The sequence below is a fragment of the Pollicipes pollicipes genome, unplaced genomic scaffold, assembly GCF_011947565.3.
Source record: "Pollicipes pollicipes isolate AB1234 unplaced genomic scaffold, Ppol_2.1 Scaffold_3087;HRSCAF=3621_pilon_pilon_pilon, whole genome shotgun sequence".
Taxonomy (NCBI): Eukaryota; Metazoa; Arthropoda; class Thecostraca; order Pollicipedomorpha; family Pollicipedidae; genus Pollicipes; species Pollicipes pollicipes.
Genome location: NW_023596225.1, coordinates 16,955,042 through 16,981,166, shown reverse-complemented (window position 1 = coordinate 16,981,166; position 26,125 = coordinate 16,955,042). Strand labels below are relative to the sequence as shown.

Sequence of the window (26,125 nt, the reverse complement as noted above, 5' to 3'; positions counted from 1 at the left end):
TTCCAGGCGCCATTTAGGCCGTTGACGACGCCGGCTTCTGAGAAGGTCGCCGGTGCTGTGCGCGGCGCCATGTAATGGCACCCTGCCAATGGCGGGCGAAATTCAGTGGAGCGCGGGCGAATGGAGCAATCGATAGGCGCCCCGGGGCCGTGGCCTGCAGGGCCGGGACTGGGGCGCGGGGCTGGCGGCGCGAATCGATCGCAGACAGCGAGGTGAGGCTTCAAGTTCGGGGGCAGAGCGTCAGCGGCGCCGCAAAACAGCGGCCGCCGGCCGCGAGACGCCATCATCATCTATCATCGGCCGTCCGCCGGCAGCGGCGCCGGAGCTGGGCCCGGGAAATCACGCCCGCCAGATCGGGGTGCGGCGGGGCGCAGGCGGCGCCGCCGCGCTGCTGGACCCACCCTTTTTGGAGCTCTTGATGCTGCCTTTGGCACTTCTGAAGCTCTTGGTGCTGCCCGTCCTGCGGTGCTGGTCGGCGGCGGCGGCGGTGGCGGCGACGGCGGCCGGCGACTCGTTGGTGCCGCCGTTGGCCGCGGCCGAGCCAGCCGGCTGCGGCTGCGGTAACGGCTGTGGCTGCGGCTGCGGCTGCGGCTGCAGCTGCGGCGACGGCGGCGGCCCGGGCCCGTCCAGGCCGCCGGACGCCGGCTCCAGCAGCTTGTCCGAGCTGTTGGACGTGTGCGCCATGCCGACGGCGCTCGACTGCCGACGGCGGCCACACTGCCGCCGCGCGTCTGTCCGTCCGACCGGACGGCGGCGACGGCGGCGGCGGTGCGCGCGCCGCCGCCGCCGAGCGCGCCCGACCGGCCGACCGGGCGACACCGGCCCTGTCGAATCCCGGCCAATGGCAGCGCGCGCCCACGGCCGCCCGCTGTCCCTGCCGCCAGCTGTCCCTGCCGCCCGCTGTCCCTGCCGCCAGCTGTCGACGCCGCTTCGCGGACCGTGCCAGCGTGTCTCGTGCTGGACCCGCCGCCGGCGAGCGCAAGGACGAGCTTTCCGCCGGATCCTTGATCAGTACAGGCATGTGTGCTGAACGTGCGCTCACAACACATTCTGTAGCTTCGTTACTCGCTCCAATGCAAGCTACCTTCGTGCGTCGCTGCCCTGCAGTAGCAGCTGTTGCGCCTTATCCCCACCGTCACTTAAACGCCCCGGCGCGCACGCACGCCCACTGCCCAGCCTCGAGCGCTCTAATCCGCGCCGGCCAGTCGGAGGTCGCGTCATTAAACCACTGAGCCGAACACGCTGAGCCTCGCCATACGCCACCATTTCGCCACCATAAAACTGGCGCGTTCGCGACGCCGCCGTGTGGCGCGCGTCACATATCTCAATTAGTCGCGGAGTCGAGCGCTCCGCGGCGGCGAGCGAATGGCGCCGGGGTGTGTGCCCGAGCGGAGTGACGCCTGTTGCAGAGCAGAGGCGCACGCGCCCCGGGGAGCGCGAGGGGTCGCATTACGTCCGCCAGCCCGGCCGGCCGCCGGCGGACAGCAGTCACCGATATTTCTGCCCCGGGCAACTAGCGTCGCAAACGCTGGAGCGGCCGTCGCAGTCCAAACTACCTGCAGCCATAGCGACTCGACAAAACGGCGCGTGCCCTCCAGCTATGCGCTGGTCACGGGGCAGGGCGGCCGTCATCGGCCGGCGGCGCGGTGCTGAGGCTAATGCAGCGCACCGGCGCGGTGCTGAGGCCAGCGCAGCGCACCGGCGCGGTGCTAAGGCTAGCGCAGCGCACCGGCGCGGCGCTGCGGCCAGCGCAGCGCACCGGCGCGGTGCTGAGGCCAGCGCAGCGCACCGGCGCGGTGCTGAGGCCAGCGCAGCGCACCGGCCCGGCGCTGCGGCCAGCGCAGCGCACCGGTCCGGCGCTGCGGCCAGTGCAGCGCACCGGCGCACGCTGCGGCGCTGGACCGTCGCGTAAGGCCGGCGTCAGCGCCCGGTCAGCGCCGGCCGGGGCGGCCGGGCCCGGCGGACGCCGCCACATTCGGGGGAGGGGGGGGGGGGGGGGGAGGGGATGGAGACGGCAGTGCTGCGGGACCGGGGCCGGGCCGACGCGGCGGAGAGCCGCTCTAGGTCCTGAGCAGCGACAGACAGGACAGCCGCGGAGGATGAGCCACCTCCACCGCCAGCGGACGACAGAGTCCACGTCAACGCCAGGAGGCCGTCTGGCCGGGCGCGGACAACAGACAGCGCGGCCGCAGCGAAGACCCAGTCTCGGACGTAGCGGCGAGCCCGCCTGGGTCGGTGCGCCAGCGGCCCACTGACCGAGCCGGCATATCGATTTTAGCCGGGCGGCGGCACTCTCAGCACGAATGCTGCGGCTTCTGTCGTAGTTGGCTGCTTGACAAGGCGGCGTCGGCGGCGGGCGGCGGGCGCAGCCCTAACCCCAGGGCCGCCCGACAGTTTCGGCCCAGATCGACGACCACGCACCGCTGGCGGGTGGAGCTAAAGCTCGAGCCAGAGCTCAGGGCTATGACCGCCGTCCCCAGCCGTCGCAGGTCCCGTCATCCTTGCACGTAGTTCACCAAACACGCCCCCCCCCCCCCCCCCCCGCCCCAGTCATCCCACTGCGGCGTCGCCTGAATGGCCAAAGTGGCTTGGCTCGGAACGCCGCCGGCTGTATTTATCCGAAACTTGGGACGCGGATCAGAGCGTCGGGTCGTGCCGATACTGATCAGAGACCCGACCCAGAGAACGGAGAGAGCGGCGGCCGGTGCGTCCCGGGTCATCGCTCATCGTAACGACGCCCGTTCGAGCGACACGGCTTCCGTTGGCCGGATGCCCGGCCCGCCATCCGTGAGTTCTCCTCCCACGCTCGAGCCGCACGTGACGGCGGCGCTCGGCGCGGGCGCCGCGGCCGCCGGCCGCCCTGGCACACGGCGGGGCGTGGAGCTCAGACGCCGGACATCCTCGGGCAATATCGCAATCAGCGGTGTGCGTGGCGCCGGCGCGTAAAGGGGGGGGGATGGGCTGGGGAGCGGCACTTGTACAATTACAGCAACAATAAAGCCCCTTCGCGCTCCATTGCGCCTTATTCCCCGTCCGGCAATCCCTAGGCTGTAACGCGGCACATAGCTGCTGTGCGGAACAGTCCTGCTCCAGGCTTACGTCCTCGGCAGCAGGCAGGTCAGAGGAGTGGAGCGATTGGTGGCCGGCCCATTCGTTCGGCGATGTGGCAGCCGGGCTTGGCGGAGTCGAAGTGAGCGGAAGAGGCCGCTGTGCGGTCGGATCTGTTCGCATATAAACCGGTGGTTGGTAGGAATACATCGTCAGTCGGCCTTAATACTGCAAGTAATCCGAAATAAAAACAAAGGAATCGCTTGCGGTATTTGATTTTTGTTAGATTTAGTCCGACACTTTTCACTGGATAAACTTCTAGGATCAGTGCCCTCACTAAGCGGTGTGTAGCGTGGGCCCTGCCATCCCCATTTCATCGTGAAACTCCGAGGCAACGGTAGAATTTCACGGCGAAAGCTTGAAGTGTCGCATGCCTTGTACTGCCTTCCCTACACTGAGGCCATGACCCTCGACGTCACCTGACCTTTGCCGCGTCCGCTGCCACCAGCCGCAATCCGTGCCAGCCAAGGTCAAATAATGAGCGCTTAAAGAGACCAGAATGCGCCCCGCCACCCGTATGCTAGATTGAATGCAGGCTCTCTCACCAAGTGAACTATTGGGACGCAGTAAGAAAGCAAAGCGAAATATCAGTTAATTTTAAGGGCAGGCTTAGGGAAAATATTGGCAACACACAACTGACGAATCGACATCTTTGGGATATCGAACAAGAAAGCAAAACAAAAAGGGATCATCCATTTTTATGTTGATCATTGTGTTTGGTTTCATTGTGAGAAGGGTGATTAAACTACGGCACTACGATCTTTTAATGCAGGTTTTTAAAAACAGCTCGGTGGCATTACAATCCTACACTAGCGCAGCCAGTCATGAGTTTAGTTCGCTGAAGCCAAATGTTCAAATGCGTCTTACGTCTAGACTCCCACGTACATCAGTGATATTTTTCTATGGTTTAATTCAGGCTATATGATTCTGTCCGAGACACCGTACCTCGTCGAACCTGGTCCTTTTGTGTTCAAATATCAGTGGGGTGGTCTAACCATCCTTTCAAAATGGAAGTCAGACATAATGCTTTGTCGTGCTTTATTCTTTCAAAATGTGTTCTTTTGTTATTTCGAAGGCGCCAACGTTTTTTTTACCAACGCCGAAGCTTACCCGCAAAAATCACAACTGACATTTCCCTTCCTTTCTATTCCTTACTTCGTCCCCATAGCTCAGTTGATTCGAGCGCCGGCATTCCGACTTAGTTACTGGTGGCGGGGCGCGTTCGACCTCGCATCACGCGCTCATTGTTTGGGTCTGGCTGGCATTGACTGCGACAGGTAATAGCGGGTGCAGTAAAGCTCAGGTGACGTCAGAGAGCCCGCAGGGCAGGGGAGGCGGTCCCAGGCGTTGCCACACGTTAAGCGTTCGCCGCAGCGAATGACGGTGTTAACGCGCACGCGATGTGGATCGCTCAGCGTCGGTGCTCAATCCCAGGAATGCATCCCATCAAAAGATAGGACTAAATCTAAAAAAAATCCAATGCGGCAAATAATTATTTAGTTTTCCTTCGTCCTCCGTTGCGCAGGACTGTTCCACATAGCAGCTGTGTGCCACGTTACGGTGTCAGGTTTTCGAACTGACCCCCAAGAAATAAGACGCGCTGGAGCGCGAGGGAACTTAATTGTTGTAACTGTTCCACAGGGCATGAGGATCGGGTGGTGTTAGCAGCGCCACAACAGAAGGCGCAGGGCAGCTGATGCCTGGTACCAAACAATGCGGTATGGATGTGGATGAGGAAGGGGGGGGGGGGCACGAGTCACTACCAGAGCTCGAACTGGGGAGATGACCCCTCGTCAGGACAGGAGTCAGTCCCGCATCATCTGCAGAGCCAGCGCTGGGAGGCGGCCCGGGTCACCAGCATCGCCCCGGGCTGGTGAGGGCAGTCCCGGCGCACCAGCAGAGCCAGCGCTGGGAGGCGGCCCGGGCCACCAGCAGCGCCCGGGCTGGGGAGGGCAGTCCCGGCGCACCAGCAGAGCCAGCGCTGGGAGGCGGCCCGGGCCACCAGCAGCGCCCGGGCTGGGGAGGGCAGTCCCGGCGCACCAGCAGAGCCAGCGCTGGGAGGCGGCCCGGGCCACCAGCAGCGCCCGGGCTGGGGAGGGCAGTCCCGGCGCACCAGCAGAGCCAGCGCTGGGAGGCGGCCCGGGCCACCAGCAGCGCCCGGGCTGGGGAGGGCAGTCCCGGCGCACCAGCCGACTCATCGGTGTGATGAACTGTTTCCTCCGTCTGTCGGGGCGGCGGACAGATATGATGGAGATCAGATGATAGGGCTGGACGCAATCGATACCGATGGAGGAGCGGGCCAAAACCACAGCCGCGGCAGCCGGTGGGCCGCCACCCACGCCGACGGGACCGGCCCGGCCGGGCTGTCTGGCCGCCCGGACTGCATCGGACGAACAGGCGGCACTGCACCGGACAGGCAGACGCAACTGCACCCGACAGACACCAAATGCATGCCAACAAAGTGTTTCAAACGGTCACGAAATGCACACCGAAGGCCTCGACCGGGCATTAGAATAGGCACACAACAGAACAGCGACGGTCCCTCGTCTTACCCCAGAAAATTCGCACACGGAACTACAACTGCATGCATGCATTAATAAATGGATTGGCAATATATGGGATGTCATCCAAGGCAAAAGCGGACGGACATTGGTGACCAGCCGCCGAAAATAGAGACAGGACGGCTTAAAGCCCGGCCGGGATAGCACTGCACCCCCGATATTGGACCGTCGCGTCTGTGAAGAGGTGGTCGGAAGCCCGCAGCTCCGGTCGGAAGGGGGGGCAAACCACTGTCCAGACGGCCGCGGATCGCGCAATTTCAACCAACAGCGACGGACAGCAGGCCGGGACTACGGCAAATCCAACGGAGCCGGACTTCGCGTTTAGTCGGCGCCGAGCGGACAGCCCGACAGCCTCGCGGCGATACTAGATGGACTGGAAGATTGGACGGCTGGACGGCGTACCGACCGCGTCAGCCGTTGGGGGATCAAGGACCATCTAGTCAAAACTGGGCTGAATTCGCGTGAGAAATCAGCCGACGATTCGAAATGACATGCAAATCACGATGTCAATAAAGATAACGGAGGATTGCATCGGGTTACTTCAGCCGGGGATCCGCTGACAGGACACTGCACAGGATTTCTGTCGATTGCCCGAGGGAGATACATCCTCTGCACGACCAGAGGGCCATCCTCTGGCCAAAGTTTGCGAAGTGTGATCTGGCATAACCCACGTGCCGCCTTTCAACTCGCTGCCGAGTTCATCAAGACCGAGTACGTATGGCTCAGGGCAAACACCACTACCCCTTGATTACCGAGACAGCTTCACTCGCTGCCCCAAACTCAGCAACCGTGACCGTAAACTACGAACATAATCCGATAAAAGCTGTTTGTGGACGACTGAAAGAATAGAAACGACTGGCTGAGTTCCACCTTCGAACCGCGCACACAGAGCGTGTGAAGTTACCTCTGGGCAAATGTTTTCCGCGGCATTCGCTTGACAACGCCGGCCGGGGCACCACGTCTCAAAGGAGGTAAAGAGAACTCGGGCGGCATTGGACGGGCGTTGGTCAGTCCAAAGCTAATCCACGGCGCCCCACGCCATTCACAGCTGTCACGTTGTCAGGGACTTCCCAGGCGAATCCGTCCTTCGTTAAACCCCGCCGCCAGTCCGCCTCATTGTCCTGCTGACAGCGGTGATGGAGCGTCGTCGCGTCTTGGCGACCGCCGACGGGCCTTTCAGCTCGACGCGCGGGCCAGCGCCGCCTCGCGCCAAACTGGACAACGACGGAGAGCGAGCGGCGACCGCAGGCGAACACACACCACGTGATCCGGGCCGCTGTTCGCCTGAAACGCTCGGCACTGATTTCTCCGCTAAGCCGATTCATCGATTCCGAGGCCCATACAATAACCGTTCGGTCGCCTTTTGACGTCGCCCACCATTTTGCCCCACAGCGGCACGACCTCCCCCACAGTACGCCAGAAGGTGTCGACGGGATAATCAGCGAGCCCGCCCTGTTCCCACGATAACGGCCGTGGCGCGCAGCTCGCCGCGCCGAGACAGCGGGGGGCCGCCGAGTGCGCACGAGCCCGACCGGCCGCCGGCGGGCACGGCGGCCGCAGCTGGGCCCGCTCCCATCGCCCGCCCGTCGCGAGCGCGAGGCCGCCGCCGTTTAAGCCCGTCAGCGTCGCAGGTGCAGCGCGGTCCCAGCGCTGCAGGACGCGTGGCGACGCTGCCACTGCAGTCTCACTTGGCGGCCAGAGCCCTGGCGGTGCACAGCTCGGCCGGCCGGTCCGCGGACCCGACAGCCGTCCGTCGCCGGGCTAAACGGGTCGCCAGCCGTCGGTCACCGGACTGAGCGGGTCGCCAGCCGTCGGTCGCCGAGATGAGCGGGTCGCTAGCCGTCGATCGCCGAGATGAGCGGGTCGCCAGCCGACGGTCGCCGAGTTGAGCGGGTCGCCAGTCGTCGATCGCCGGACTGAACGGCTCGCCAGGACGACGAACAGCCCGGTCTTCTGTGCGGCGGTGCCACGTTTTGCACAGTCAGCGACATCGCTGGCCGCTGGCCGCCCAGAGTGGTCCGATCAGCGCAGCTGTGTGTCGCCACGACTCACTGGGGAGGATTCGTCTGGGGCTCCCGGACACAAGGCCATTATACCGGCCTGAGGACATAGGGCTGGGTGCTGACCCAGACCGTTCGGCCAGTCCGGCCAGCCTGGAGCGTCTGCCTTCCGACGCATCCACCCGTGGCGGAATGGCTTCGAGTCGTCTCAAGCGTTCGCTATTTGTCCCTGACCGCGACGGTCCGCGGGCGGTGGCAGCGACCACGCCAGACATCAGCTGACGTCAGAGGGCGCGACGGGCCGTGCCGAGCACTGCGGCACGGTGAGCTATCGCCTCAAAATTCAGCCGTCGACCCAGACTTCCCGATCGGGCGCTGGGGTCCGTGGTCCAGCTTTCAATGAAAAAAACAGCCACATTATGTACACTTGAGCATTTACAGTGATGGACCACCCAAGCCTAAAGTCCAATCCTATCGCTGCGCACCAGCCGCCAAGAGCCTGTGCCGCCCACACAGGCTGTGGCCGCTGGTGTCAACATCGCAACAGTGAACCCCGGCCACAGGCGCACCCCGCCCGCCTGCGCCCCGGCTGTCCTCGTCAGCACGGCCGCCCCTGCCCCCGCTGCACGACCGTCCGTCAGCTCATCCACATACGACAATGTTAATGGGCACACGGGGAGCTTATCACCATACTACATGCGTTAGCAGGTCATGAATATGTTTGCCCGACAGTGACGATGCCGGCGTCCCGCGCCGACGCCAACAAATCCACATAGTTACCAGCTGCCGGCGAAAGCGTCGCCGCACACAGCTTACACGTTCTCAGGCAAGGGGCTATCAAAAAAACCCAATAGGTTGTCTGTTTACAGCAATATTGGAAACAAAGGAAGAAAACGCCTGGGCATCCATCAGCAGACGGGTTAGCTGAACCCGAACGAAAAATGGAAAACAACAACGGCAAATAATGCGCGCGCTGTCATCGCGCCACCGCCGAGACAACTACATAATTCCAGGGGTTCACACGACAGGCGAATCCCAGCGCAGACGACGCTGATTCTGCGCGGCTTGTGGAGCCGCCTGGCGCCGCTGTGCCCAGTCCAGCGCTGGCGCAGTGGTCTCACCACCTGTATAGCATGAATGGAAAGAAATCGTCCGCCCTGGACCTTTCACTGCATTGGTTTCCCGCCAACTTGCGACTGCGACTTATGAGCTCCGATAATATGACGCCCACTGAACCGTTATGGGGCTGCTCTAGCATACCATGCATAAAATAATGGCACCATGTTTGTATTCCGGCCGTATATGTCATTATTCAGGATACCGTGCGTCCGGTATACAAGTGTACTGAAATGCAATATTGGAGATATGATATATATATATATATATATATATATATATATATATATCTCTCTCTCTCTCTCTATATATATATATAACCTTATATATTTGCTAGTTGTCTGCGCCGACAAGAGGAAGGAGACAAAGACATTATATAACGCAGTTACGGGTGGCGACCGATTCCATTTTGTCATATTCCATAGGCAGAAGACATTCATTTGGAGAGGGACATACGCTCTACCACCTCTGCCTCCACAGACGCGCGCCAGCCCAGCACCCGTGAGTCCAGCGCCTCGCGCGCCCCGACGCTGGCGGCGAGCATCTCCCCGCCACTCCCCCACCGGACAGTGTCTGACATCACTGGCGCCGGCCGCGCCGTTAAGGGCCCGATGACGGCCGGTGTCGCCGCTGATGTCGGCCACCGGCCCTCGCAGCCGGCAGTAACGAGGCCGCGGCACGCCACCCGCCTCCGCCGGCACCGGCCGGCGGCGGACCGGCGGCACGCGCCGTTTCCCCATGCCGCACACAGGCGAAGACCGGCGCCGCTCGCCGCACCTCGCGCCCGCGCCAACACCCCTCCCGGCCTCCGTACCATGCGTGGGCGCGAGCGGAGGTCAGGTTCGACTCTTGCGTGTGACGTCTTCCATCGGGTATCTCATTTATCCTTCAAGCTATTCCCGGCTCTCCTGCCTTGCGGAGCGCGTGTCGTCAGTGACCGACTCACCAGCAAAACGGCAGCTGAGCATGAGGGTGATGTCACGAGCCGCCTTGCAGACGAGACCACTGACGTCATTACCCTCGACGGGGTTGAATAATGCCTCTCTGTCCGGCCTCCAAGTGCCCCTCAGCGCAAATCGCCCACAAATCCTGCGTCGTCGCGCAATTTCCGTTCTAAGTTCGTCTTCGTGCACTGCCAGGCGGCCAGGGCGCCTTCGGGCCACAGGCAGCCCGCGAGACGAGACGGGACGCGGCGTAGGCACGCCAGCTGCGGCACCGTACGACGGGGCGCGGTGGGCGGCCAGCGGCGGCACCGTGCGACGGGACGCGGCGTAGGCACGCCAGCTGCGGCACCGTACGACGGGGCGCGGCGGCATTCTGAGCGCCGGTAGCTCAGCACAGGCCGAGCGTGGGCGAGCCGCATTTGTTCCGCTGGTGTACAGCGATGTGTTGGCCTAGCCGCACACGTCATTACTCGACGTCGCGTTTTTCTCTCGAAGGCGGCTTTCGGGTGGGATATCCGACCTTCGGAATCAATACTCCACGCCGCTGCAGCTCTTTGCTTCTGTCAAAAATAAGCATTCAAATTTCTGAAGAATCTGGCCCGGATTTAACCACCTGAGAGTGGTCGACGGCGAGTCATAATTGAACCTCGTAACTAAGAAGCCAAATTCAACCACGCACATTAGCCGTTTGTTCGCCGACGAAAAAAAATTATAAAAATAAAGAAGTCACTGGCTTTAATAAACATAAGCACACACTGCGATGAAAAGAGGCACTCTAAGTAGGCAATATCTACATAGCAAAGCAAAAAGGGGCACATAACACGCATTCAGCTGCGTTTGTGCTTACCGTTGGTCTTCTTTTGATCTTCAGCTGCACGGATACAGAAAACGCGCATCAGGCTATGCTCAGCAACCAAAACACTCAACTTATCACGGCTGATACTCAGACTTAGTGTGTTCTAGAATAATTTTGGGAATTGGGTGCAAGAGCTCAATCACAGCCCAATCGTCACTTACGAATGTTTGACTTCTCGCATATCAAGTATCAGAGCACGATGCATGCGGCAGGTCAAAGAAGAAAAACAGCACGCTCCTTAACGACATGTCACACCTCAAACGCCTCAAAGACGCTTCCCGTATTAAGTGAAGCATTCAAACGCAGCATCCTCCCAAAAGCATTCGGTTGAAATTGGTGGGGTGGCAATGCCAGCCCGAGGCACCCTTTCAGCGCATGCTGCTAAGCCTTTCAACACACGCAAAACAGCGATGCCGCTGGCGGCCGACACTAGCGCTGCGTGTGGCGGGTGCACGAGCTAATGGTTCGGAGAGCGGCACAGATGGCGGCAGCGCAAAGCGCTGCCGTCCATACATCAGAGTGAGGTGAGACCAAACAGACGTGAAATGAACAAAAACACATTTTTCACGTCGCTGGCAATAACACTGATTCGGCCGGAGGGGCTCACGGGTTTGTTGTGGCGTTTAGAATCGTATTGGAACTGCCCCAGATATAGCTGGAGCTTCTTTAGTTTTCTACAACCAGTCTGTGTTGTAACTGCTGAATCATGGTTGTAATCAGTATACCCCCCCCCCCCCCGACGTGATCTGAGAGAAATCTCACACACTATCAAACCACCCAATGTAGTGTTCCCACATCCTAAGATGATACGAATGTCAAATTGCTGGCAAACGGAGATACCGATTGAAAATAACCTGAATTGTTTTACACGGTACTGCTAGATTTACCCGGTAGTAGAGTCCAACAAAATTATCTAGCCTGCTTTAGCAGCATGATTGGTAAACAAATATTACTTGTAAGACCTTACATTGAAAATTGACCAGCCTTCGGTATATCATGAGTAGCTGCTACACAAAGATATCATTAAATTACCGAAATAAATTATGATAAGCTCATAAATTGGAACACTCTTTAGAGGGGGCGGCGGTGGTATAGTGATAAGGGCGCTCGATTCTGGACCTGTCAGTACTAGGTTCGGGCCCCTGCAACGCCCACCCACATGGTACCTAATAGAGGCATCTGGCTCGAGATGGCTCTGGCGGTCAGTGGCGTGCAAAGCCCCAATCAATTATATCATTAAGTAGAGTAATCTTTGAGAATTGCCTGCATAATATCCCAATGACCAAGTCCTATTCTAATTTGGACAGTTCCTTTGGTTAAAACGAGTCCTTTATTTTAGCATAAAAATTCGCTGCAAGGGACAACCAGAAGCTGAAGGACTTCATCGCTTACGTCCAAATAATCATATTCGAACAGTACATGCTACGATTGTACAAAATTTCTTGATTTTAGTATAAAAACGGTACAAATACAGATCTATTGCGAGTTTGTAAAGGAATCCGTCCATCAAAACAAGGAGTAATGTTATAATTCAGTAGCCTCAACAAACAAGGAGTTGACAACCTCCTGTCTGATTTTCCTGAACATGAAGCCTTCTCGGTTCTCCTGAACATGGAGTCTTCTTGCTTTTCATGGACATCAACTAGTGCAGCATACTGGATCTCACTGAGCTTGGACGCCCGAAAACGTGTCATCAAGTGGTTTTCAAAAATGATGTGCCTTAGGGCACATGGCACTGCTTGTGGACAAATTCTAAGACGCCTGTACGTGCCACTCCATTCGGACATGCCTCTAGCACACCTTATTAGACAAGGGGCCGTTCATTTCGCCTTGGTTCTGCGCCAAATGTCCGTGTTCGCTCTACCTGCCATCTAAATACAAAGCTTGCAAACAGTGCGGCCGCCTTCCACTACCAGGCATGCAAATAAACAGGACTGCCAGCACCGCACCAACTACAATCACAAATCCGGTGCTGCGGGGTTGGAGTGACAGCTACACGGACAGTGCCAGGGGTGCATTGGATCAGGCCTCGTGCATCACCAAATAATGAAACACCTCCTGGCAGGCGTGGCCTCCACTCAACACGCCGTAGTCAGCCCAGTAAAAATTAACGCCCACCGTGGCCCGCGTGCTGCGGTGGCCATTTGACTTCCATCTGGTATTGATCGCCACTTCGCCAAAATGGAGGAAATTTCCGCCGGCCCTCGACGCCCCGCTGTCCAGCGTACGGCGCTGTGTTCCGCTGCCCCAGCCACGGCCTATTCCCGCCACGTGCCGGCAATGAGGCGGCCGCGGCCCATGGCCGGTCAATATGGGACCCCAGGCCGCCGCCAGGGGCCGAATAAGAATACGCATCAGAGCAAGGGCGCGATCCAAACAGGCGGGTGCGGGCTAATCGCGGTACGTGAGCGGACAGGGCAGCGGCTGGTTACGGGTGCCACCCGGACTGGGCGCCTCGACACCCGGGTCACCCGCACTAGGCGTCTCGACACCCGGCGGGTGCCACCAGGACCAGACGTCTCGACACCCGGGTCACCCGGACTAGGCGTCTCGACACCCGGCGGGTGCCACCCGGACAAGGCGCCTCGACACCCGAGTCAGCCGGACTAGGCGTCTCGACACCCGGCGGGTGCCACCCGGACTAAGCGTCTCGACACCCGGGCCACCCGAACTCGGTGTCTCGACACCCGGGTGCCGTTCGGACTGGGCGTCTCGACAGAGCCAAAACAAAACTGAAAACGTAAAGAGCCCTTCAATACGCGGTGCATCTCGGCAATGGGCCCGTGAGCAGGTCCAGGCTGAGTGTTCGCGATGAGAGACCGCGGCGCGGGGCCGCCGCGAACTCCGTGTGGGACCGGCAGAACAGGTGGAGGATCTCGGGCGCCAAACATCAACAGGACAGCATCAGGTAAGTGGCGGATGTGGGAAAACGTAAGGCGGGGCTAATAATCCAAGCTTCTAAAATAGCGCAACGAAAAACACTAAAATACGTGTTAGTGAGTGTCTAAGTAGCAGCGTGCGTCGGCGGTCTGGGGGTACTTACGTGCGGGTCATCGGACCCAATAACAAGGGTAAAGGTCCTTGATTACAAAACTGCATACGAAGCCTGACACGACTAGCATCTTATAGCATGGCGAACATGGGTATCGCTATCGTGTCGGTCACATCATATGAAAATTGACGGCTTTCCCAGATCTCGCGGCAAACTCCGGCCTGCGTTTTCTGACCGCTAATCGAAACGTTAAAAGATGAGAAAATGCATAGTAAGCATGCAGTTCTTAAGATTCGCGGCAAAACTGGCGATGCTTCACAGTTAGTAAGGAAACCAAACGGCGCTCACACAATTTTTTGGATGGGGAGGATGCTCTCAAAATGGCATCACGTAGCATGGCTTAAAATACCTTTTACAGCAAAACCGTACGGGACTTCCCCTGCATCCGATCACCATCTGCCCGGGCCGAGTGTTCGCGATGAGATGAGATGAGATGAGAATGTTCAACGAGACACGTATTTTCCAAAAGAACATTCACATGAGAGAACCTTCAGCTTATGACTACCAGACGGAACCTGGGGATGGGCCTTGGAAACGAAAATCTGAGTCTGGGAGCGCCTGACAGCATCACCCGCAGTCCGCCGACGCACGTGCAAAGCTCAAGCAACATCAAACTGATGCGCTAAGCCGGCGAGGCCGGCGCGCCCGGTCGACGGCGGCGCCGCTGCCGAAGCCGGGAGCATTACCCTTGCCGAGGACGGAGTGGGCGGAGTCGAACGGCTCGGGAGAAGGGCCCGTGATGGTGATGACGTCGTCCGCGCCGGGTGCCGCCACCTTACCGTCCTCCAGTGTGCCATAGGAGGCGTTGGTGCTGGCCGCGGACACCTTGAAGCGCTCGGCCATGGCTGCGGGTCGGCGGCCGCGGACCTAGGCGCTCGGTCAGGGCTGCGGAGGAGGGGGCGGCGCGGTCAGAGACAGCTGCCGCCGCCGAGCGCGCGGCGGCGATGCGGCGACAGACGGACGCGACGCTAAACTGCCAGGTTACAATCATGACAGACACAACGGTGTGAGAGACAGGGCGGCCCGCACCGGGACTCGTACAAAGACGTGTACAACAGGTGGGCGCCACGTGCGACAGGCAAGCACGCGGAGCGTGCCGCCAGCCTAGGCGCGGCGGACGGCGCACATAAACGGATGGCGGCGCCGACGCCACCACGCACAGAGCCAGTCAGGACGACGTGCAAGACACACCCACCGCCGACGCGTGGCCACCGGCTGGACCCGTCCCGCCCGCGCGCGCGGCCCGGCACTCCAGACCGGGACTAGACTTGGCCAGATGCTCCACGGCACGACCTCCAGCGAGGGCTTTAACGACGGCGGCCACACTACGCTACACGCGAACCCGGCGCTCATCGCACACGGGCGTCCAATAACGTCGCACCACACGCGGGTCGTTGCAGCTCAATGCGCGCCGGGCACGGCACGCGCCGCTGTTTCACGCGGTAGCTGAGCAACAGCGATCCAGCGAGCCAGCCCCCTGTCCCCCAGCCCCCCCCCCCCCCCCCCCCGAGCGACGGCCGCGTTCAGAGTCCGCCAAGCAGGCCAGGTGGGGCACACCCACGCCCCGACGGGGCTCTGGCTGCTGCGCCGCCGGGTGCTAGCAGACGGTCACGTAACGACCAGCCACCTGTCACCGCACTGCACGGGCGACAGGGGGCGGGTAGGGGCGGGGGGGGGGGCATCGATCGGCCTGGAGGAGCCATGCAGGCCACGTGTCGACGCGCCCGTGGTTACCCGCACGGCGTGCAGTTGTCGCTGGTTCTATCGAGCGGACACGGACGGTCCTAGCAGTGCGGCGCGCGCGGCAACGTGCGCCAAACCGCACTGTTCATCACGCCAGACGAACGTCATCGCAGCATTAACGATCTAGTCGCGAGGCGAAATATGCACTCAATGATGCTTGCGAGCCATGTTTTGTGAAACTTGGATGCATGCAGTGTTGATGAACTTGAGCACCTGCTTCCAAGCACACCCAAACATAAACAGTGGTCAGCTTACAGCAGGGAACTCAGCCATCCTTTGACTTGCATTACTCAGAGGATGTTTTGACTGTTCAGTGTGCCAAAGATAACACACATTGAGATCACATACTGGAGAGCCCAACCAAAGGCACTTCATTCCCTGGACCAGAGGTTCCATTCAGAAACTGCAAACTCTTGCTGAATTATGACATGTATTGTACATGCAAGCATGATATGAACCAAAGTAGGCATGACTTGAGACAGTCTGCTTGTATTAAACAGTCCTCTTAGAGATATTGTACAATTACTATTAAGACAGCAAATTGGGGGAAGGGCAGCAGATTGGGAGTATGGAGCAGAAACAGCAGGAGTCACAACTTGAAAAAGTTGAGCATAATCCCTCTGGCATCTCATGGAAAGACATAATTCTTAACATCCTCCTCTACTGAGAGGTGATTCTGATTTCAACTGACCACAATGACCTATACAATAGAAGAATTATATTGAACAAAAGTGCATTACATGCTCAGCCCAAAAAGCATAGCTGGTGATATAACATGATGTAACCTATTTTGCAGGCTCCTACTGTATAACTATATACATTCAGCTGAATAGAATTTTTATTAGGTAACAAATAAGCACTATGGCAGCACCTATTATTTACCATGGACAACAGAGCTGCAAAGACAGCTGTGCTACTGGCTTATCAGAGCATGAGGTCATATGTCATTTGTAACCTTCAGCTCAAGTGAGATGATTCTGGATGTCAATAATACCCAATATTATCAAGGGTAGAAAAACTCAAAATTTATATGTAGATATGCAAAAGGAATCAAATTTCAAAAATGTCTGGAGCATGTCTTCTTAAAATCAAAGCAGATAGCAAGTAGTGAATCAAAAACATTTATATAGTGATTTTCTAGGCCATACACATCCAAAACAATAAAATAAAGAACATAAACAAACAGTCCAATATATCTTAAATTTGAGTTTTATATGTCTAAAAGTCCCAAGTTTGGTGCAAATTAAATTTGGAGCAAATCCCAGAGTTTGGCATACATGAACTACAAACTTAAGCATATTAAGAGAAATTGCTTCAATGCATTATAATGTAGCTATAAAAATTCAAGCAGAAATACTCTTAAACATCTTTAAGGCAGAAATGCCTTAGAGATTCAGCTCAGTTTGGCCTGGCCTGAGTTCAGGGTCTGGGGCACCTAGGGTACAGGATGTGAACATCACATCACCATGCAGCTCGGAAGATAGAATCTTTGAAGGCTGGACCATATGAAAAAGCTCAAGGCTAGCCAATGACACCTAACAAACTGAAGGCTGAAGATAAGCACACAATTTTTGGGTTGGAAACAAAAAGTTAATTTTAGGTTTTGATGTGGGCAATCACAAATACAAAATCACAAAATTACATGTGCTACGGTGAATATAAAATTTATCATGCAACTAACAGAACAAAAATGTCTCAACCTAACTAATGTGCAATGCTTATTCCTACATTGTCCTTGCATAGTACAAGCAATAATGTTATGGCAGCCAACTACCAAATGTCTACATGTCTTTCATACAGCATGCTTCAGCAATCAAAGTAATGAGATGAAGGGCTTTCATGTAATCTGACAAATTATGCATATTCCCAAATGTTATGGTGGCCAACTACCAAATGTTTACATGCCTTTCATACAGCATGCTTCAGTGATCGTAGTAATGAGATAAAGAGCTTTCATGTAACCCAGCAAATTACGCATATTCCCAGCCCTAGTTGGCCTGTATATCCAGACATTCCTTTCAATTGCCTATGACAACACGGAAACCCAAGAGGCACTCAGACGCCAGTTGTATTCACCGTATCACATGAAGGACAGCTCAAAACCATCTGCTGCGCGCCATTGAAACCTATATGGCTTTGATATTTAAATGGGCACTTCGTAACCAAGCTTCTCACCTCTGTAAACTCGGACAGGTTGCAACAGACCCCGGCGAAAGCTACACCTACACGACCACGCACAGCAGCTTTGTGAATCATCGGCTTTAATTGTAATGGACAACTAAGTTAATTAGCTACTTTCAGAACATATGAGTACATAAAGATGCTCCAAAAGTTCATAAAAAATGTGACTTTTGTAGCTTTTTATCACATTCCTTTTAAACTGTCGCTATATTTCTGAAGAAAAACCTAATTCTCGGAATAATGGCTAATAATACAACCCTTAAATGAGCCACTGTCCATGTTTTTTCAACTTGGTACGAAACACCCATCTCTATTTATGTTGCGATGCAAATATTCCGCGACTGTTACACTCCTGGGCTGATTTTGCATAGTGCGGAGGGCGCGATACATATTTTGAGTGGTTGTAACACGTATCATTGAGGATCGGGTTGCGTTGCAGGTTGCAGGACTTGGTGCTAATTTTCAATAACATAAGCAGCCGAGGATGGTAGGTTTTCCTTTTTCATGAAAAGAAAATGTGTGGGCTTCTGTGTTAAATGGGATGGGCAGGCATCGGGGTTGTGTGTAAGATTTCACTCTGATTGGAGCTGTACATTTTTTTAAAAAATCCAGTTGAGCGTGCTGCGTTGAGCGAACTGGCAGCCTAACATTCTAGCACAATTTAAAACAACATGGTATGTCCTTGATTTGCTATGAGGAGATGCATGTGTTCGTGGGGGGGGGGACTATGGCGATATGCCACTAATTTACATTTGTTCAAAAAGTTACAAGAGTTAACATAGGTGACTTCCTGGAGGCTTCTCGAAGCAGTGAGGAATAGGCGCAGACACACATTCAAACCAGATATGACTTAGTTATAGTTTGTTCAAAACAAGATGTATCAGCTTGCAGTTTGCAGTGGAATGTAGGCTCATTTCCTCATGGCCTTTCATGTCATGTTGGATGGCATGACAATCACAATTGGTTTTGCTTGCCTACCAGTCTGAAAATGATAAAGATGCCACTGGGATATTGAGAACAGCCTCAATGCCTAATTCAACTGTGCTAGGCAGTGCCTTTGCATCAAGGTCTCATCAAAACTTGTTGTAATTGGTAGAATGGCATGCTGACCATTCTGTCACTTCAGCTTGGATTTGCAACATAATAGTCTTATGCTGAAATGTTATGATAATGAAGCTCATGTGAAAATTTTCTCCTTAGACTGCAGCAATACAGATGTGTTTTATTCACAAAAACATGGTTTAGATAAAGTATATGCATTGCTTGATAACAATCATGCTGTATTAGATTTACTGCATGCTGTATAAAGTAACACTGTTTTGGGATTATTGCATATTATATGGTAGACATTCTGCCCACCATTTTGCCTTTGGGTGTTTAAAGTATAATAGTAATGAATGTGCTTGGTTGTGTTCACTTCGTTGTTTTTTTTTAAAATCACTGCCTTTTGGCTTCTAGTATTTTGCCACTGGGAGAAAAGTTGTTGCCTTTCAGATATTTGCATTCTTGACATGGCGTATTCTCCCTAGAAGTACCAACATGCCATGCCTCTCAATGTGTGATAGAGGAACATGTCAGACAACATGATATTTACATGTGACAACCAACTTGATTTGTTAATGATGCTGCTTATCCTGTCTATGATACACAGCATGATATGGCAAGTGTTAATGACAATAGTGTAGGAATAATCAAGCACTTGTCATGATCTCAGTAATAGCTGCATGCTTGATTAATGTCAGCTTAGTCACAAAGATAACTGCAAAGTGAATGACCAGGCAGTAGGTTAGTTCAATGCCTGCATAGACCTCAATAACAAACATAGGCATTGTTTCATCACATTTGACCCAGGATAAAAAGACTGTAGAAACTTCTATCATGCTCTGCTATTCCTAACCCACATGATTTGGTGGCAGCCATCAACTCCAATTGATGACCAGGACAAGGTCCTGGATGAGGCCAAGTCCAACACCAAGCTGCAGGCCATGCAGATGAAGCGAGCCCTGGACCAGGGCAAACTCATGGATGGCCTCAAGTTTGCCTCTGCACTGCTAGGAGAGCTTAGAACTGCCAGGTGAGGCTGTTTGGACAGGGGATTTATGTAGCAAGCAACTGATCTGATTCTTTGCATAGAGCAGGGAGCACCATAAGCAGTCCTGTTCATGGGGAGGTTGTCCTTATGGTTCATGAAGAAACTTTCATCAGACACATTGCTACAGCTGCCACTAGTCTTGGGTGTCTCAGATGTTAGCATTTTTGTGGTGAACTTGTGGATGTGCTGATAGTGGCATTGTTCTGTCCTTGTCTGTATTGAGTTAAGAGGAACACAGTGGAGTGTGAAACTGGTCTGGTGTCAGTGACACCAAACACCACCTCAGTGCTGCACTATTTTCCTATGCACAGGCTGTCACCAAAAAGCTACTATGAGCTGTATATGGTGATCTGCGATGAGCTGAGGAACCTGGAGGTGTGCCTGGTGGACGAGTTCCAGAAGGGCCGCAAGCCCACCGACTTGTACGAGCTGGTGCAGTATGCAGGCAACATCGTTCCCCGGCTGTGAGTGCTGCTGAATGCCAGCTGTCCAGTCTGCCTTTTCATGGCCACTGAGCATTGGTTGGTGATGGGGTAGTGATACCATTATGCACGAGGAATTGAGCTGTAAACCATGCTAAATGAAGCTGTCAGCTGGTGATGATTTGGGCACTTAAGAAGTGCTGACTCACCAACAATATTTCAATATTTGGCTTGGGTGGAGGGGATGTCAATATTTTGTGATGCTATTATGCCTGGAGCTTGGGCTTCACTGCCTGTTTCCCCTCCCTTCGCTCAAAATCGGTCAAACATCATCAACCAAGTAACTAACCCAGCATCTAAGCACCTCAGGCTTGACAAATAGGCCAGGCAGGTCAGATGTCTGAGATTGGGTGAAAGGCGGCGGATTAGCGCCAACGAATTGCGTGCGGGTGCAGCAGGAGAACTAGCACTCTGGTAGAAATAATTTATATTCACATCCTGGTCACCTCACTGGATGAAGTTTGGAGCGTTGTAAATACATGTTTTTCACACGTGCTCCCGCGTTAACCTGATGACGCAGTGCGTGTCGTCGTCGGACGTTTCCGCTCACATGTTTCGTGTCGGCAGGCCTCTTGCAGGGCGCCCTTGCCGGAACTGACGGCGGCCCGCTCCGGCCGGTCCGCTCCGTGGCAGGTCTCGTTCCGTCTGCTGAGCCGTGCCCGCGCGCGCCGCCAGGTTCCTGCTGATCACGGTCGGCCGCGTCTTCACGAAGACAGTGCCGCAGGCGACGCGCGACATCCTGCACGACCTGGTGGAGATGTGCCGCGGCGTGCAGAACCCGCTGCGCGGTCTGTTCCTGCGCAACTACCTGCTGCAGTGCACCAAGGACATCTTGCCTGACACGGAGCAGGAGGACGACGAGAAGACCGGCACGGTGAGCGGCGACGGCGGCGGCCGACCGAACCCACTGCGCCCTGCTCGAACGCCGTGGTGTCTCCCGATTGAGAGGAAAAAATCAGTGGTATCGCACTATTTGTATGAATCCGTATATCCGTCATCGATTGGGAGGAAACAATCATTGTGATCGTATCTTTTGTGGCGATCGGTACGTTCGTCATTTAAGTTTGTTTGGCAATGGTGTGCACTAATTGCCGAACCTCTTCCCTACCATTAAGGGTGTGGAAGGACGTGCCTTGCGGCTTGCTTGACGCTGATATGTGATGCACCATGACCGTGTCCGTGTAAGCGTCAGTCGGCCCCGCAGCCGCCTGCGTCGCCCCGTGGCCGCGGCTGTCCGCCGCTCGGCGCCCGCGGGCCGCTGACTCAGCCGCGCCGGCCAGGTGCTGGACTCGATCGACTTCATCCTGCTCAACTTCGCCGAGATGAACAAGCTGTGGGTGCGCATGCAGCACCAGGGCCACACGCGCGACCGCGAGCGTCGCGAGCGCGAGCGGCAGGAGCTGCGCCTGCTGGTGGGCACCAATCTGCTGCGGCTCAGCCAGCTGGAGGCCGTCAATGTCGACATCTACAAGAAGGTAGGCGGCCGAGGGCATAAGTGAGTGTGGGTGGCTGTGTCGTCGTGTGTACCCGCGGTCTGTCTGTCGGTGTGTGACGCTGCATCACTTCCGCAGACGGTGCTGCCCGGCGTCTTGGAGCAGGTGGTCAGCTGCCGGGACCCGATCTCGCAGGAGTACTTGATGGAGTGCGTCATCCAGGTCAGTGGCCGTCGCCAGAGCTGGTGCGGTCGGGATGCCGCTGCCGTTGTCGTGAAGGCTGTTCGCGGGCTTGACATGCTTCTTCTTGGCATGCACACGACCTAGAGTTTAACTATAAAAATACATGGTGCGCAGGTTCCCTGCAGAACTGCGAACCTGTGAAACCACTGAAACGATAGCACCAGTCACTAGCGCTTCAGGCACATGTTTCCGTGACACGACCGCCGCGGCTGCACCAACCCTAACGCCACGGGTCTCGTGGAAGACGGGATCTCCCTCGTCTGCCTGTCCCGCGCGGCGCCGAGTCCGCCGCCGACCGCCGCCGGGCCGCCGTCAGGTGTTTCCGGACGAGTTCCACCTGGCCACGCTGTCGTCGCTGCTGAAGGCGTGCGCCGAGCTGCACCCGGGCGTCAACGTCAAGACCATCATCATCTCGCTCATCGACCGGCTGGCCATGTTCGCCACCAGGGACGACGGCGCCGGCATCCCCGAGAACGTCAAGCTCTTCGACATCTTCTCGGAGCAGGTCGCCGATGTTATCCAGGTGAGTGCAGTCGTGGACGGCGGGCGCCCGTTCGGCCGGGCTCGCGGAGGTGTTCAGGGTACATCCCGCTCGGAGCAGTGGAGGGGGATGGGAGGGAGGTGGAGCAGTGGGGAGCGGGGGGGGGGGGGGGGGGGGGGGGGGGGAGGACATTGGGCATGCAGAGTGCTGGCAGTTGAAGTGCCAAATCTTTGTTTGAATTGCAGATTAACCTTGGAAGGGACAATGTGAACTTGAAAATGGACATGGCATGCTCATGGCAATGCCGGTCACGATTACAAGTGGCACCGCAGCCTGACATTTCACAAATGTCTGTAATTTCCTGAATGGCCGCACACGACGTATATTTCAAGTGCTGGCGACTGCTGTGTTGTGGTGGACCACCATGGTCAGCTGGTGGCAACTTGTCGAAGTTCACTACAGCTAGTAAATTTGCCGCTCTCGCAATTGCCCTTACTGCGACTTTGTTAGTCACTGTTAGACGTAGTATTGAGGTGAATTAAGTATTGAACCGTACTATCATTTAGCCATGGCAAAGGCAGAGCCTTTGCATTACTCGAAGCAAGTTGGAGGCAGGTAGATCTTTGCGAACTCAGTGCTGTGAAAATCTAGATTGCATGTAAAGTGTTAGTCCTCAGCAGTACTAGGAGCTGGAAGCTGCAGAAAGAACAGTAGTCTTGCCCGCCAGCGTGTATCCTGACCTCCACAGGCCAATTCAGGCCAGCATGACCGCAATTCGTCGTCAGTTACGAGGCCCTGCCCCGCATCTACCCTGTGTGACGCAAGGGCTTCTGACCGGCAGAACCGGGCCGGCAACCTGCCGCCGGAGGACATGGCCGCCCTGCAGGTGTCGCTGCTCAACTTGGCGCACAAGTGCTACCACGACCGGCTCGACTACGTCGACAAGGTGTTCGAGCGCACCGCCGAGCTCATGAACGGCATCATGGCCACCAGGTGCGTGCTGGCCGGACGCTCTCATCCCCGCCCCTGGCCGCCCTCGCCGCTAGGGCGGCTCGTGGTCCAGACCCGACTCCGTGGGACTCTGCCGGGTGCGGGATGACAGGGATTCAGCTGGGGTGGTCCGTGCGGTGGACTGTGCACATTTGGCTCAGCTCACCGCCTGGCGTCGCCCAGTCTGCAGAGCGCTCGTCCATGACAGTGTGCTGAGATCTCGAGCTTTGGCTCGGCCACCGCCTGGTGTCGCCCAGTCTGCACAGTTGGCTCGGCCACCGCCTGGTGTCGCCCAGTCTGCGGAGCGCTCGTCCGTGACAGTGTGCCGAGGTCTCGAGCTTTGGCTCGGCTACCGTGCTTGTGCTTCGTCGCCTCCCGCTATAGCTGGCGTGAAAGGCCGCGACACTAATGGCCAACTGCTACTTTACGCGTCCCGAGATAATGCAGCAAAGCCCGATGCATGTGTCGAGGTGGACAGTGGTCTCTGACCGCCGCACGTCTGCAGGGTGGCTGCCGACAGCGCGCTGGGCAAGGAGCTGCAGCGGCTGCTGCAGATCCCGCTGGACAGCTACGACGACCTGACGGTGCTGCAGCTTAACTTCTTTACGCCTTGCCTGGAGCTGCTGGACTACGCCGCTCGCCGAGACGTCGCCATGCACCTGATCGAGCGCATCATCGAGGCCGATATACGGGTCCAGCAAGCGGCTCAGGTCAGGGGTTCGGATGCTGATGGATGGGTTCAGCGGGCGGGCCAGGTCAGGGGCTCGGGTGGTGATGTATGGGTCCAGCAAGCGGCTCAGGTTAGGGGCTCGGGTGGTGATGTACGGGTCCAGCAAGCGGCTCAGGTCAGGGGCTTGGGTGGTGAGGTATGGGTCTAGCGGGCGGCCCAGGTCAGGGGTCGGGTGGTGATGTGCGGGTCCAGCAAGCGGCTCAGGTCAGGGGCTCGGATGGTGATGTACGGGTCCAGCAAGCGGCTCAGGTCAGGGGCTTGGGTGGGAGGTTGGTCTAGCGGGCGCCCAGGTCAGGGGCTCGGGTGGTGATGTGCGGGTCCAGCAAGCGGCCCAGGTCAGGGGTTCGGGTGGTGGTGATGGGTCTGGCGGGCGGCCCAGGTCAGGGGCTCAGGTGGTGATGTACGGATCCAGCGGGCGGCACAGGTCAGGGGCTCAGGTGGTGATGTACGGATCCAGCGGGCGGCACAGGTCAGGGGCTCGGGTGGTGATGTGCGGGTCCAGCAAGCGACCCGGGTCAGGGGCTCGGGTGGTGGTGTGGGTCTGGCGGGCGGCCCAGGTCAGGGGCTCGGGTGGTGATGTGCGGGTCGCAAGCGGCCCGGGTCAGGGCTCAGGTGGTGTGTATGGGTCTGGCGGGCGGCCCAGGTCAGGGGCTCGGGTGGTGATGTACGGATCCAGCGGGCGGCACAGTTCAAGGTTTCCGGGGCTGGCGTTTGTGTCCACGTAACGCAGGCCAGGGGATCGGGACCCGCTACGGTCGGGATGGCGAGTCCGCCCCAAGGGTCGGCGCACTGGGCCGACTGGCGTGGGCCGCGGCGATTGGTTGACGTGCATTGCAATCAATTCAGGTCGAGGTCGCCATGCCGCCGTGCGAGCTCGGCAAACGGCGTGGGCGATAATCTTGTGATCTTTTGGAACATCGACGCGTTACTGATACCATCGTGAACGATGGCTGGATGTCGTGACAACCAGGATCAAATATGAATGGGTACTCCCTTCGTCAACGTAGCGAAGAATAGGAGGACATTTTGGCTCGTAAAGCAGGTGGTGGTAGCCTATGCTGTGCAGTGGGTGTTGCTAACTCGCTGAGTCAGTGGAAATATGCCCATTAACTGCAAACTCGGTGCTGAACTTTTTTGCATTTTTTTGCACACAAAAAAACATTTCGTGGCGAAAATACATTTTGCATGCAACCACACTCCTTTTGCGTGCTGACTCGAATAACCTTATTGTGAGCGGGATCGGCATGTATGTGGGCTGAGGGTCAGGTCTATCGGTCTGTGACGTGAACTCGGTGTCTCGCCGCGTCCCCCCCAGGTTGGACAGCCTGCTGACCCTGATCGGCGTGCTGGTGGCCGACCAGCCCGACTCCAGCTCCGACTTCTCTCGACGACTTCAACGAGGAGCAGGAGCTGGTGGGACGGTGAGCTCGCCCTGGCGTCATGTCGGCAAATGCGCCCTGCTGTTCTAGTCCACTAATTGTCTGCAAAAGTTTGCTGCTGTTGCATTTTCCATATTCGGAACCGTCGGGATGGTTTTAAGTCGTACACGCAATACGCATCAGCAGTTAACTATGGCCGCTATAAAGAATTTGGACACAGTAGGTGGGCTTTCATGCCAAGGGTGATCCCCCGCCCTCGTGGAGCATCGAGTGGATCGTCGAGGCTTCTCGGGATCGGCCCTGCCTGACTCCGGCGCTTCCCCGGGTGCTGCAGCTTCATCCACCAGATGACGTCGGAGGAGCCGGACCAGCAGTACCTGATCCTGACGTCGGCCCGACGCCACTTCGGCACGGGCGGCCGTCGCATCAAGTTCACCCTGCCGCCGATCCTCTTCAAGGCCTATCAGCTGGCTTACAAGTACCATAAGCTGGAGGAGAACGTACGTGCGCGCGCCGGGCGACGCAGAGCCGGCGTGGGCTTGGCTCTGTGGAGTTGCAGCGTTTGTGCCCCACCGCGCTTGTGCGCGTTCGGTTATGTAGGAGTAGGTTTATTTCAGGGTGTGCGATTATGTTACAATTCATTGTGTGTGCTTCATCTTTTTTAAACCGTCGAGCCACAACGTTTGAGAGTGTTAAAAAATGATAAATGATGCTCATTTCTGTACGCACACCTT

The 26,125-nt window shown here is 56.8% G+C and overlaps 3 protein-coding genes across 3 annotated transcripts in view; 1 reads left to right on the top strand and 2 right to left on the bottom strand.

Moving 5' to 3' along the window:
• LOC119089812 (uncharacterized) overlaps positions 1-17,649 on the bottom strand; it is an 83,692-nt gene extending 66,043 nt beyond the window's left edge. Inside the window, exons 1-3 of the mRNA XM_037212629.1 lie at positions 17,556-17,649; positions 14,324-14,522; positions 10,577-10,600 (exon numbers count right to left, since the gene is read on the bottom strand). Coding sequence (XP_037068524.1) covers positions 10,577-10,600; positions 14,324-14,480 — 181 coding nt within the window. The 5' untranslated portion in view covers positions 14,481-14,522; positions 17,556-17,649. The remainder of the gene's footprint in view (positions 1-10,576; positions 10,601-14,323; positions 14,523-17,555) is intronic.
• Positions 17,650-17,927: 278 nt separating this feature from the next.
• Positions 17,928-25,997, top strand: LOC119089811 (vacuolar protein sorting-associated protein 35-like). Its single transcript, XM_037212628.1, is given in 13 exon segments — positions 17,928-18,048; positions 19,478-19,635; positions 19,965-20,117; positions 20,811-21,009; positions 21,416-21,610; positions 21,707-21,790; positions 22,128-22,334; positions 23,134-23,285; positions 23,788-23,993; positions 25,330-25,387; positions 25,389-25,433; positions 25,726-25,891; positions 25,992-25,997. Coding segments are annotated over 13 exon segments (1,632 nt in total). The 5' UTR covers positions 17,928-18,045.
• Positions 25,998-26,104: 107 nt separating this feature from the next.
• Positions 26,105-26,125, bottom strand: part of LOC119089810 (low-density lipoprotein receptor-related protein 2-like) — a 72,689-nt gene continuing 72,668 nt past the window's right edge. The window contains 1 exon segment of the mRNA XM_037212627.1: positions 26,105-26,122. Coding sequence (XP_037068522.1) covers positions 26,105-26,122 — 18 coding nt within the window.